Genomic DNA, 14,776 nt, shown 5'->3' on the forward strand with positions numbered 1-14,776 from the left:
TACGCACAAATTACGCACAACAAAGGAGGAAATGTGCGTTAGAGAGCGTGCGTCCCGTGAAGTCTGTAGCCTACTCACCATGACCATTCTCGTGTCGGTGTTACGGACGGTGGCGGTGGTTGACGAAACTGCAAAAAGCCGGTAAAGTGAGCGTGGAGGAGCGGCGTGCCTCGGAGGATGAATGGATGTATAGTGCACAGCGGAGCCGAGGACTGCACAGGGAGGACCCGAGCGTATCTATGGGCAGACCCTGAGTGGAGAAGCACTGACACTCGGTAAATAAAAGAAAACTAAAAACAAAACAACGCGACGAGGAGGGAAGGAAAGAGAGAGTCGAGCGGAGTCAAACGCCTCCCTGTGTATTTCCTCAAAAAAGCCATTTATGGAAAGTCCAGTCACCTCGCGCGCCTTCTCCAATTGGCTGGCGGGGTGCGGACTGGGCGGTGCGTGCGCGCACGGATGACAGTGGAGGAGGCAGGCTCGTGAGGAGGAGAACAGGGAGCTGATGGAGGGGATCAGCACGCGCACAGACACTAGAAAGCATTTGAGGTGACTTTTATGTTCGTGCACGCGCTTAAGTATCCCTCAGATGACTGTTGATAATGATGCATAAGATCAGCATAAGCTTTAACTCGTGCACGGAGCTCGAGGTTCCTGTATGACTCATTTTATTTCAATAAGCCCGAACATGATATTGGTTATTAATAAGGTTGCAGTGGTGTTTGAATGTACAGGCCTCCTCCCTGTTATTAGGCCATCTGAGACCACCTCTCAGCAGCAGTTTCCCCCTGTCTTCCACCCTCACTGGGTTCCTAAACTACACCATTCAAAAATAACTTTCTCATTTTAGACTCAGATACGATCTTTTTGATTTGTAACTTTCATCTATTAAATCAAATGCTACAATCAAAAAAATAATAATTATGGTGTTGCCAATTATTCACACAAATTCTAATCGGCTGTTTTTCTATTTTTTTTTTTGCAGCAACAACAACAAACCTGCCTCAGGTTAATGTTATCCAGCTTGTCTCAGACAGACAAGAAGAGGGAGCTCTTGCTTCCTTTTAAACAGTTACCTGGCAGCTGCAGCACTTGGCTGTACCTTCATACACACATACACTCATGCATACACTGAGATTGCATACTGAAATGCATGTTGGCCCACACCCTACTCTATAAGAATACATAAGCATATTCAAATACAAACACACACTCACTCACCATGTTTCCCAGCATGTGATCAGTTTTCCTTGTCGCCTTGTCAGCTCTGACTCTCATGCTGGTTTATTTCAATTAGCTCAGCTGTGTGAAGCCTGGCAGAGCTAATGTAACTAGTGGACGTCCATAATAAACTCAGAAATATTTTCTCTCCTTCCAGCCCCCAGAAACATCCCGATGCATGATCCCTCTTTATTTACACAATCCTGTGACTATAATCTAGTTTCACATAATATTTGTAAAATTCCTGTGGAGTCCTGGTTATGCTTTTAGAGTAATGTTTGGCGACATGATCTGTAGATGCGCATATCTTGAATTTCATTAAAGCCGAAACAATTTATTTGTCATTAATTGTTTAAGTCAAGTATTAAGCAAGATGCCAATAATTGTCCTGTTCCCTGCATCTCAAAGATAACATTTGCTGCTTTTTTGGACTGTTATGAGATTACAAAGACAAATTACAGCTGCCACCTGACATATATAAAGCAAATAATCCAAAATATTCATTGGCAGCCTCTTTTTAAATGATTTATGGTATTTTTTGTCACTTATAGACTCTGCTATGTGTATGTATAATCAATGATGATCCCACATTGTAAATTAACCGTATGATGCACCATACAAGCACGTACCACATAATATAGGTGTATGTGAACGGTGAATCGTAGCTTCTCAAATGAGCTCCCAAATCATTACACTGAAAAAAGAACGGGAAAACAGGGAAAAGATGAGCACACTAAAAAACTGAGCAGTGAACTGAAGCTCCCCAGTGACTCCACTTCACCTCCGACCTCTCCACCTGTCTGCTTAGCTACAGCTAGCGAGCTAGCCTAGCAGAACCATGTGTTTGACATACTAATGAGAATTCTCAGTGTGCCTTCAATTAGGCATGAGCAGTACACACACACACACACAGAGCAAAAAAAAGATGGGCTGAACAAGCTGGCTTTTGTTTCAGAATTGAAAACCATGGCACCGGCAGTATGGAGATTTGTAGCGGTCATACTGTATATATATCCCAACAGAGGGAGAGTGATGTGGAGTGACACCCAAAAGAAAAAGGGATTAAAAAAGAAGAGCATCTTTGTCTCTTTTCCTTTGTCATGTGCGTCTGTATCTTTCCTGCCAAAAGAGCAGAGAGAAGCGACATTTGCAGCTGAATAGTTCAGGCAACAAACCCTCAGTTTCCTGTCCGTCTTTTATCCTCCTACTCTGACCTTTCAGCTTAATAAAGGCTTTAGGTTGGACCTGGCAAAAAAAAAAAAAAAATTCCAATATAATCCTCCCCCATCCATGTTTTTTACTGTTGCTTTTTAAATTTCTCACTGTAAAGAACAGGAAAGCAGATACATGACAATGCCCCCATCGCAAATCACGTTCATTTTTGGATCCCGTCAACGTTTAACTGTTGATGGGCAGAGGTGGTAAAACGTTGGGGGAAAATAGTATGTGATCATTATTTCATAAGAGTTTGCTTTCTCCCTCTGTAATACGATCCAAATATCCTTTCCTCCAAATGAGAATGTGTTTTGAAATTGGAAATAGTCTCACAGTTGTCTTACTCGCTGTGTCATTTCCCCAAATTGCTTTGCAGGACCGTGGTTTTATAAAGCAATGAAAGTGACTGCCGCTACTCAGTAAATTAGCTATAAACGCAATCTGCTGTTTGCGGTGTGTTGTGTGGTGAAGTGTGTGTGTGTGTATGTGTTTGTAGTTATGACATATACAGACACATACCGAAGATGGAACCATGTTGTTGCCGTGTCCTAGTAAAGGATACACACTGTGCATTATAATAATGTGTGTGTGGACAGATGGAGGGAGTGGCTCCATCAAGGGCATCCATGATGAGATACTTTACAGTCTGTATGGCAGAGATACAGCACTGTAGCTTAGTAACTTGTATATGTGGCCACTTTTCTTATAGTTTATGTCTGTGTTTGAATAAAATACAACATAACACTGAATAAATGTAAAAATGCCAGAGATGTAATTAAAGGTAATGACTAAAGAGACTACAGTGCTTTTTTAAATGTAATTTTCATTTGCTCAGACTTTGCACAAAAACGTACACAGCGTTGATTGGATGGATTATTTGGCCGTTTAAATGATGACCGATGCTAAACAGTTTTTTAAGGAGGCAAATGATATTTCTTTCCTCCTGTAAAGTTTTGAAAGTTAAAAAGCTTTTGTGGCTTAAACCCAGGAGGGCCAGCCACGCCGTCAGCAATGTGAAATCCCATCTCACTGATTGGCTCTGGTTCACATCCATAAATACACACACACACACTTGCAAAAACAGATTCCACACAGACTTTCAGAAGAAAAACAAAAAACGTACACAATATTTTGGTTCGTGAAGTGCGTCGCAGTCTGACACGGGGACGTTTGAGTTTTAAGACCCGGACCCCAGAAGTGTGCTTGAGCCTGTGTTTCCTTCCCCATAATTGAGAAAGCAGAGAGCTGGCTAATTGACATGAACTCCCCCTGCCCTCCACTCTGCCCTGCTCCTCCACCCTAAACCCCTCCTTGTTTCAGACCTTAATGGATTAACTGCAGTCTGCGTTGTCCCTCTCACTCCCTCGGGTTCTTTAGCACAGTGATGCTGTTGCAATGCCACGCCCTTGGAAATCACAGCTTGTTGAAGCCGAATCTCCAGGTTCAAACAGCTATCGAAAATAATGGTTGCACAGTGCTGCTCTCACACAATAGTTCATACTCTGCCAGCAGCCGACATGCTCTGTTTGGATAACAAGTGTGAAAGAGCAGGTAAAGAAAAGCATGCTCAGTATGGCAGGTTTGAATATGCAGTGTGCAGACTGTGATAATTGTGGGTGCTCTCGGTTCGAGTCTCGTCAACTGCCAGATGCGGTGTCTCAACACCTGTCTTATGTTTCACTCCGCATAATAAGGCTTCTATTTAAAGGAGGAGAAGTGAGGATGACAGCAGAGGTGTTACCTCAAAGTGCTGCAAGAAAATACCTCGATTAGTAACAAGAGCAGGAAAAGTTATGTTTTTACAGCAAAACTGATCTTTGAATTTTTTTTCGCAACCAAGGACAAAAGATGGAAAACCCCCATCTGAAACTGAATTATTCCTGCAACAGTGTCTAGAAACTGGACCATAATGTTGTACTTTTTGGGGATTCCTCTTCAAAATACTGCAGTAACCTACGCAGTACAACAACCTAATACATTTGATAGAGGAGAACACACTCCTCGGCGTGCTGCGGCTTTTTTAGGCTCTGCTTGATTTGCCCTTGAAGGATAGATTGAGTTGCTCTATTGAAGTTCTGGCAGTAGGAGCATCTTGCTGTGCTACTCAGTCTGATGATCGCCTCTTTCCTGGCAGGTGTCCACCCTCTGCCGGTAACAATCAACAAATGAGAATCATAGCCTTCAACTCGCCTCGCCTCCCTGCCTGACGACAAACTCAGCATCACTGAGTCCCAGACAGCAGACAGCTATTAACACGATGTGGCTGCCTCCGGACAACGAGGGGCGTGTTTGGACTCAGATGACTTTATTTATTTGCTTTCAATGATAAGACCATGGGCTTTATATTCGTGAATTAATGGCGTACACTGTATAGATATAACTTTTTTTTGTGCACCTGCGTCGCTGTTGTTGGTTCACTCCAAAAAAATTATTTCTTTCTCTTCAAAAGCAGGACCCTGTGTGCCGAGGGGCAATTTAGCAATGGAGGGAGCAGTTCTGTCGCAACTGCTTCTTATAAAAGAAAACTTACTCCTAAAGCAGCAGCAGCAGGATCTCTAATAATATCCTAACACTGAAAATATGACCTTCAAATTAGCTTTTGTAGTTAAACCTAAATGTGCTATTATCTAAAGAAAATCTATTACTTTGCTCATTTTTTCAGCGCTATGATATTCATGTATATATTTTTCAGACGTCCCGCTGAGAAACTAATTGAATAGAGAAGCCTGAAAATGTGACATTTACTATTGAGTTACAGCTCAGTGATTTAAGGGTCATTGTGCAAATAAAAAGCAGACATTTTGCTTTGAATAATCTCTAACAAGTAAATCCCACATGGGCACCCTTGCTACAAATGTGTGAACTCGTGCTCACAGATAGACCCTTGACTGTTTTATTATTTAAATATACACCATATTAAAGACAAGTATTTTAGTAGATTTGAAGCTTTCCTCCCACATCCTCTTCTTCCCTCTGTGTCAGTGGGCATGGTGCATGGCCAGCTTTAACCCCTGCATGTGTCACTCTCCCCTGGTAGAAACTTCTCAGATCAGTAATGAATTCATCATGCTGATCCTGGAACAAGGCTGTGCTGCATTTGTCACAGCCACTTTCTACCACTTTAACTCAAAGCTGTTTGGTACAGCCGGAGCTTTGCAGACTGCGAGGATGTGACGGGGGATGTTTGAAAGCTCAGGCTGAACACTCTGTCTCTCTGTCTCTCTCTCTCTCTCTCTCTAACTGTGCAATAGCGAGCAAACGCTTGTTCAGTCTCCGTGTTAACTGCAGAAACGCTCCCGTCTTTTGTTGATTTAATTCAGAATAATACCAAGATGTGTGCTTTGTCAGGGTTTTGATTATTTGGGAAAACGTATTCAAATTATACACTTTTGAGCAAACATATGGATTATTTATTTATTTTAATGGAATAGATAATGCAGGGTCTTTGAGGCTGCAGATGAACACAAATGAGAGAAGGTTTGCGGAGGTGCCCAGAGAGGCTTAGCTATGCCTTGGCTGTTGAGTCTGGCATGTGCTCTGGCACTACGAGTGTATTCTCAACAGGACTCTGGTGGATTAGTGTCCATTTGGACAACAGAGTGGTCCACAGCGTGGGGTGACATTCAACTCCAGCGGGCCAGCAGCTCGCACACTGATCAAGTTTAGTCTGGCTGTTAACCGCCATCGATGTAAAGTAAATGCTCTGGTGTCCGTTTGTTATATTGGGAGGTTGTTGAGTTTCAAATGAGCGAGTGATTACTATGATATCAAACTGTTTTATTTTCTTCTGCAGTCCTGTCGTCTGGTGTGTTATTGAAATGCAGCAGTGGTCGTGCTATAGTGCTGGTGGGTCAGTTGACCATTGGGTGTAGTGACAGGCTTTAGTGGGGGGCAGCTCATTTTGCGTTTGATCCCGGTCGGGGTACATCCACTGCTCACAGGGCGACTGCTGTGGTCCATCTGGTAGAGTCACACACACACACACACACACACACTGTGCACTACTCAGATCGTCCCACTCAAGGTTCTTTCGACTGCTGCTCACTCAGACCTTTTTTGTCTCCATTATTTATTTTCGATATTTCTGCTGAAGTTACGTATCCCCCTGCAGAACTGCTGGTTTCTCCTTTCAGTGAATTTCAAACGTGAGCAGTTAAAACGCCACCTGCCATCTATAATGAAGTGTTGTTTTTTAAAACCTCATCGAAAAAATCGAACACTATCAGATCTGCATAAACGGCTGCGCTATGGCGTTTTGATAAGGAATAACCTTTTCGAAGCGAGACTAGTCCAGAGTCCGTCACAGGGCTGGCCTACGGCATTGTGGACCGAAAACATGCCCACGCTGCACAAATCCAGCTCTCCAAATGTCACTTCATGCTTAACCGCCCTTTATCATGCTTGAAGAAAAGTGGGCAATGCACAGCGAGAGAAAAACTCCAGCGGGTTCCAGTTTAAATGCCTACATGCTCAGAGACGTGTTTCAATTATTTTGTTTTTGAAACATTCAGCTGATTGAAGAAAAGGCTTTAGTTGAAAACAATGTTATTTCCCCACACAGAAAATACCAAGATATTATGTAAACTGCTTAATGTTACAAAAGAACAAATACATATACTGTACATAATAGCTGCATGCCTCTAAATCCATGTATCCCTGTAAATTAGCTCACTTTACAGTCTAATGTTTCTGACAGACTCCACAATAAAACTGAATGCTGCTGTTAGAATTCATTTATTATTAATGGGAGTGAGGGGTTAGCAGCTAATGATGCTGTTGTCGCATCTCTGGGTTGTGTAGAGGAACCACTTAGCGTTTGCATTCCCCCGGACAGAAATACCAGCAGTATTTTCATCATTCAGCCAAAATCTTACTCAGCAACAGCTCCTCAACTATTGAAAATAATCTGTCACACATTTAAAACAATTTTCTGAACACGCGGTAAACACAGGCCCTTACTGCTTATACTACAGCCGACCTCCCAGTGGAACCAGTGGCCAGCTACTGTAACTGCTGCGTTCACTCATCAGCGCTAATGCACAAGTCAACCATACATCACTTATTCATGGTGACAGCAGATACCGCCACCCCCCCCCTAAACTCCCGGCAATTATCGAATCAATAAAAACGCATTGACTTTGAAACTATCAGTTCTGTGTGTGTGTGTGGGGTGGGGCTTGTGCTGTTCATCAACATGCCAGGTTCCCCGACGCAGCCAATCACTCAAGCATCGGCAGGCGTTTGTCAGCTTAGCATCAACAGGCGCTGAGCTGTCAACAACGAGGCACATTCCCTCACATCACTGCCTCCAAAATGACTGCCAGGTATCGTCTGGTCAAGAATCATCACCTACAAAATGGGCGTCTGCACAGGGCATATAGCGCTATAGAGCTATAAATTCAATTTTTTTGATTCAATGTTCTTTCATTCAGATGATTGTGTTTGCAAAATGAATATGTGTCTAAGCCATCTGAGAGAGATTATCACAGACACAGAGAGGCCAGTAAAGGGCTTTGCACTGGCTAATACCTCTTTTGTATGGATGCCAGACTGTATCTACAGTACATGCTGATATTACTGTCAGTTTTTTTAAATTCAGTGATCCTGCATGATCCAATACGTTCAGATTGTTCTTTAAAGGAAAGCTGCTGATCTGAAGTCACATGAGATTAATTAAAAAACCTGAGAATTTCTCTGTCACAACAGTAGATGAGGCTTTTTTTCTACTTTCTATTAAATGTAGTTTTTTTAATGCTTGTTTCCAAATAACAAATCTGAGAGCACAGTGCCGCTTTCTCTCCAGTCTTATTTGTTTCATCATTCGCTTCCTGTTTATCCTTTTTAAGCTGAATGAAATATCTGCAGCTGGTTGTGAAAACATTGTCCGACACATTTGTCCCTGAAAATGAAATTCTTTCTTCTACCGGGCATAAGAGCAGCACTGGGATATTTATTTTTTGGAATTAAAAAAGAGAAACAATCAGCAGGAAGTGAGATTTTTTTTTTTGTCGACATGTGCAAAGGCACAAATTTCGCCACTAACTGGAGGTGAATCACTAGACCTGAGAATATATAATATTTAATTAATAAACTATAATAATTATGTGTGCTGCCATGCTTTTGCATCATGGGTGAGGTCTAGTTTTCCATTTTGCATTTCTTTTATTACGGATAATTTATTATTATTATTTCATAATATAATTTTGGCTTTAAATGAGCCACATTTTGTTTATTTCTTAACGAATTGTAATCGAAAAGCCTGTTTCATTGCTGTATTTTCAAACATTATCATAATCAGAAAATTTGAATAGCTTATATTTAGCTTTGTTAATCAGTGTATTAAAAGACCTGTCAATCAAGCTTGGAATAATAGCAGGTTCAAATCTTCTGCTTTGCTGTTTCGGTGGTGGGTGCGACCCCTTTGTTTACAGTTGGATTATGGGTTGTGTTCTTCGTACACCTCCTATAATAATTACAGTGATTGTTTGTTAAAGTGACACGATCAGCGTGTTGTGACTGATGTTCTGTTTTAAATGTCAAGACAAAAGTCGCACAGGCTCTAAATCCAGAACACCTGAGCTTCGCCTTTTGCCAGAATATGGCTGAAATTGAAATTACAGATTGTTACTTCCAGGTCAAACTATCTGAACACAGAAAGATGACCTTTGACTGAGAGTGGGCGCCCGTGTCGATGCAGCACGCTGTTGCTGGGGGATGTTCTTTTGTTTATGGATCACATCCACTTCTGTAGGATTTTTTATGTCGTGTCTAAAGAGTCGATGGGTATGAAAAATAGGTAATGATCAAAAACATGGTAATGTGAGATGAAACACACACTAAAAGGCACCCTGTGGACAGACTAAATTGCTGGGTTGGGTGTGCACAAAAAAAGAGAAAAGATGGAAACAGTGAGGAAAGAGAGAGAGAGAGCGAGAGAGAGAGAGAGAGAGAGCATGCTTAGCTTTACAGTGTGTGTGTGTGTGCGCGTTCCTGTGTGTGTGTGTGCATGAGCCTGCAGACACCTGCTCTATTCTGCAGTGATGGCTCCCAGCGGGACACAGGCTCAGCTGCTGATCACTAGGCCCTCCCTGCAGCACTGGTGGCCAACAGACACGACACACACACACACATGTGCATTCTTCCAACAAATCTGAACCCTTCAGCCCCCCCCCCCCCCCCCCCCCCCACGCCCGTAGCATCTCTCAGCCTCTCTGTGTTCCCCATAACTGACACACCACATGTGCTCATATCAAGTGCAAACATGACATGATGTACACACTCTCATACACACGCACAAAGCTGCACAGGCTGTGTTCATCTGATGCTGCATGTACACGGTGCGGCCATGACCCGCTCCAGTTTGATACGCTATAGGGATGATGGGCTTGAATAGCATGTCTTTTTTATTACAACCCTAAAGCTAAAAAACTTTACTGAACAGAGCCCGACATCAAACCTCCATCGTAAATGAGCTGTAATTGCATTAAAATGGAAAATAACTAACACTTCTGAATCCTGACAATAGTTATTTTTTAGATTTTTATACATATATATGTATGATTTGAAGGTTTATGTATTTAACATGCTATTAAAAAATTACAATAACCACATATGTTTCTGCCAGTCCTGCACTAATCAAGCACCATTGTACTTATTTTGCGCATATCTGGATCTGTGTTTCTCCCTCTCTGCGAGCATAATTTCCCTTTGTGGCGACGTACAGTCTTCTGCACCTGTTTGTGCCTCACTGACAACACGGTCGTGGAGCATAGATGAACTAATTTCCTTGAAATAGAGAACACTGCAATCAGGGAAAGGAAAAAATGCACCGAGCAGCAGATGGAAGAAGCTAATCATTGTTATGAAATAGAGATGACCTCTATATCTCCTGCCTGCTAATACACCGTAGCCACACACATTTGGCATGTAGCCCCTCTCTCCTCCCTTCTTTGCCTGTTAGTGGTGATGATGAACCTCGTTAGGTATAAAATGCAGCCCTCTTTTTTTTTTTAAATGTTGAAACAGAAAAGATTGGAGTTGTCAAACAAAGCCTGGTGTCACATAAAGAACGGCAGCTGCCTGCAGCGGGTAATCAGCGGAGCTTTCTACAAATTAACAACATTCAGCTCTGAAGCACGGCGCACTGCAGGTTTTTAGATCTGGGCTTTTGAAAATTAGATCTCACATACAGAATAATTTACAGTTCGCTTTTTCGCACACATGCTCTTTCAATTTTATCAGCTTTATCCGAGGTGGCTTGGCCGAGATGTCCCGGTCATCCTTAATTGCTGTAAACTGTTACTGCGACTGTTCAGTCTGAACGCAGGAAAATCAGTTTAAATTCATGAACTACACGAGGGATCTGTTCTTTGTGTGCCTCGGTCCTGGATGTGATTCTCCCACATCTTCTAACACATGATGCATTACTGAGAACATGTGCACACACACAAACAAGAAGAGACATGATGCACAAACACACAAATACTTTAAACAAACTGAGCATGGTGTTGCCAGGGGAAGTAACGGTAAACTTTGCTGCGGGCGGATAGTGGATGAGGATGAAAGCATTTAGCCTTACACTCATTTATCAATTTATCAAAGCGCGTATTCAGTAGAGTGGTGCATTTGATAAAAAATATTTCACAATTTGTTAGTGATTAATTGATAAATTATCCAAATGTTTTATGAAAAAATTAATTTCCACTGTTTTGGATATACACCACAATGTTTTCGATACCGCTGCAGGTCCGATTTCCTTTTGAGAACATCGACATAAAATAATGTGATGCTGCTTTTTGAGGCTTTACACACCAAAGTCACTATAATCTCCCAGCACATTTATCTAATGTATGCAAATGATCTTGCTGTGTTTAATGAAGGCACCATTAATCACTATAACGATGGTCTTTTTTAACCAGGGTAATCATGTGCACGCAGACACACACAAGCACATTTTCATATGCATACACAAGCATATGCGCTCACTCTCCCACACACGCACACACGCACACACACACAGGAACACGCCTCATCACCACCAGCACATTAATGACAAATGTGCACAATCACAAAAATAAACCATTTTATCAGAAATGTAACTGTGTATGATGAAGACCTCGTAGTCACTCACTTATTAATATCAATGTTTTGAGTTCATTTTCATCTCCACTTTATCTTCCTTACTTAATTTATACCCTGTGAATTTAACATTATGTGCAACTAGTCTTTTGATGATCATGGTCCATCCTGGAAATGACATGGTTAAGTTAATCACCTCAAAATCCTCCTAATAAAAGACAGATAAGATTCAGCAAAATATGTGAGCACGTCAATCATATTTATATAATAAATCCAGCTAATTAGTTCCACTGGTTTTAACAAATTATTTATGATTCAGCAGCTTTATGCAAACAGCAGATAACACTGTTGTCAGTGTGAATGGGCAGCGGGAAACGCAGTAATATTGTGCGCTGTGTATAATGACAACAGAACACTGGACAGATGTCTTTGAACTCGTGCAAGAATTCAAAAGGAGAAAGCTGAAAAACATTTTTTTTGTTTTTTTGAAGCCCAACTCCTCACGGACGTATATCAACGCTTATCCTCGCCGCGCATTTGCATACAGTTGACGGAAACCCCTGGGTACAGTCAGCAGCATGACAGTGGGTTATGAAGGCTTCCGGGAGGCTCTGGGGTGTGGATCTGAGCCAGTTTGAAGGGAAGCCGAACCAATGAAGAGCCCATAGCGGATTAGACACCCACAGCTTCATGTCGCTTTAATGCGGCGAGTCAGGGATTTTCTTACAACCCTTTTGCCTAGACGCTCAGGGTTTTCTCATGGCCCTTTTTTCCTCCTCATTCCCTTTTCCCTTAAAGTAACCTTTTCTATGTAAATGGCAAAGTGATGTTGACTCCAGTGCAAAATATCCCATTAATCTCCACTCTCCCTGCTTACTGTGCAAATGTGACTTGTCAGAGGTTGACTCTGATTGATTGTTATAATCAAATGTCATTTGAAATCTATCATGTCACACAACTCTATATCTCCGAGACGTGCAGAAAAAAACACTTATAAACATTTCTTTATGTCAACTTTCAACATATTAGAATTGTGAAGGAGTGCTGAAGCGTGTTGATTAATTTACTATGAAAGTTACATTTTTATCAAAGGTCAAATTGAATGCAAATCGTGCAAATACTGACAGAATTTCACAACATACAACACACGTAAAAATATATTATCAACACAAACACGCTCACACATGCACACACACACACACTCTCACACATACACCTCAAATTCCCTTGACAACAGTCTGACTGGCAGAGGCTAAAGACAGAGTAGGCGTCCGTAATTGAACAAACATAACAATGTAAATATTTATTAATACTATCCATTGGGGATACAGGCAGAATCCCACATTTGATATGCTCCCTTTCTGCTCTTTTGCTCTTCCACTCACACCCACATACCCCCTCACACCCACGCACACATCCCCCCCCTCACACACACACAGAGATTCACACTTGTACTAACTACAACTCACACCTTTTTCCCTGTTTCCTTTCTTGGTATTACACTTGCCTGTGTTCATTAGAGAGATGGAGATATATTGGTCTGTCTATCCTCTTACCAGGGGTGACCTGTAGCCCATCTGGGCTGGCGATGACAGGAGATCCCTGGGAAATAGCGGCGAGTGCGTCTCGGGGACGGAGCCCACGCCACTGGCTGCTAGTCCCGAGAGCTGCCCGTACTTCGCCATCATCTTGAGATGCTGCTCACAGAACACACACGCTCATACACAGACACAGGAGGAGAGGGGAGGCGAGAGAGAGAGATAGAGAGAGAGAGAGAGAGACAGAGAGAGAGAAAGGGGAAAAAAGAGAGAGGGAAGGGGTGTGAGAGGAGGGAAGGAAAAACAGATAACAGCAGGTAGGAAGGACAGCGAGGATGGTAAAGGACAGAAGTGGGAGCGGGGGAGAAAACATGAAGAAAGAGGAGGTAGAGGGGGATTACAGAACACTTTGCTCTTGCACAAATGCATGTGAGCATACACACATACACTCGCAGACTTACTGTACGTGCACATGAAGGCACACATACAATTTTAGCCCCAGGTGGGCAATTTCACAAGCAAGCCTGTGTTTGATGGATTTTGATGGCTACCTTGGTTTTGTCACAATGAGGGGGGATATAAAGTCGAAACACTAGCTCTCCGTTTATGATTACAAGCCAGGATGAGTGTGAGAAGCATAGCAGTCCCTGTTTCTGCGTACCGACCATCGTGCCGGGGAAATATAATAAGCAGCAGATGTTATCACTCATCCCCTTTTCTGGCTACGAGCATACAGAAGTGCACAGACACGCACAGACACACACGACAACATACATGACAGAATGGTTGGCAGCAGACATATACAGGTGAGGCATGGAGAAAGAAATCCAAATCTCTTTACCTCATTGCTCAACAAAGCGGCGTTGAGTGATCTGCTTATTTCGAACATGTTCAGATTCAGTGCTTTTTTTGCCGTTCTGTCCTTTTGTTTTCAGGTTCTCTTCAGTTCTTTGTTCCCCCTGTTTTCTTTTCGTTGTGTACGGCTGGGAGTCAGTCCCGGGAACACAAAAAAGAAAGAAAGAAAAAATGAAATCAATTGAAAAAAGAGGGGGATAAAAAAACCCTCTTGAATTTTCAGATTTTGGAGTTGGGATTTTTCAGTCCTCTTATTTCTTGTCTCTCTCTCTCTCCACTGTCTGTTGATGCACCTCTGCAGGCTGTGGCTGTAGTAGTGGAGTTTGTGCCCAGGGTCTCCGCACACGTCTAAGGAGTCAATATGCTGCTGTTCTTTTTTTTTTTTTAAATCTCCCAAGAGTCAGCACATTAAAACAGGCAGTCAGGCAGTCGGTGGGTCGAGCTGGCGGGCTGGCTGGCTCCCTTATCTGTCCCCCGCACACTGGCTCACACAATACGCTCCGATCCTCACACTGCTCGCTAGCAGATTAGCCTGTCCCAAAACATAGCACTTAGTTTAAACTCCCCTCCCTTTTGCTCTCTCCCTCTCTCTCTCCCTCTCTCTCTCACTGTATAACTCTGGCTCTCTCCTTTGCTCTACCTCTCTCTCTCTCTCTCTCTCCCCCCCTCTCTCACTGTAGCACTCTGGCTCTCTCATTTGCTCTCCCTCCCTCCCTCCATCTCTCTCACTCTCCCTCTCTCTCTCTTCCCCTATTGCTCACGCATTGATGCAGCTTCAGTTCACTGTGCTGCCACAAGGTGGGAAGACTGTTCTTACAACGGCGACACCATCGCCACCACCACATCCTTTCCTCTTCCGTGCCACTCCT

The 14,776-nt window shown here is 42.7% G+C and overlaps 1 protein-coding gene across 11 annotated transcripts in view; it reads right to left on the minus strand.

Moving 5' to 3' along the window:
• elavl4 (ELAV like neuron-specific RNA binding protein 4) overlaps positions 1–14,527 on the minus strand; it is a 76,461-nt gene extending 61,934 nt beyond the window's left edge. For 2 of the 11 annotated variants that reach the window (XM_069522071.1, XM_020080528.2), the window contains exons 1-2: positions 13,894–14,520; positions 13,071–13,211 (exon numbers count right to left, since the gene is read on the minus strand). In XM_069522071.1, the coding sequence (XP_069378172.1) occupies positions 13,071–13,211; positions 13,894–13,941 (189 nt within the window). In that variant the 5' untranslated portion in view covers positions 13,942–14,520. Of the gene's footprint in view, positions 1–78; positions 417–13,070; positions 13,212–13,893 lie in introns of those variants that run through there. The other 9 variants (XM_069522070.1, XM_069522069.1, XM_020080531.2 and 6 more) reach the window with 9 other exon arrangements.
• Between the last annotated feature and the right edge of the window lie 249 nt (positions 14,528–14,776).

The sequence above is a fragment of the Paralichthys olivaceus genome, chromosome 3, assembly GCF_024713975.1.
Source record: "Paralichthys olivaceus isolate ysfri-2021 chromosome 3, ASM2471397v2, whole genome shotgun sequence".
Lineage (NCBI taxonomy): Eukaryota > Metazoa > Chordata > Actinopteri > Pleuronectiformes > Paralichthyidae > Paralichthys > Paralichthys olivaceus.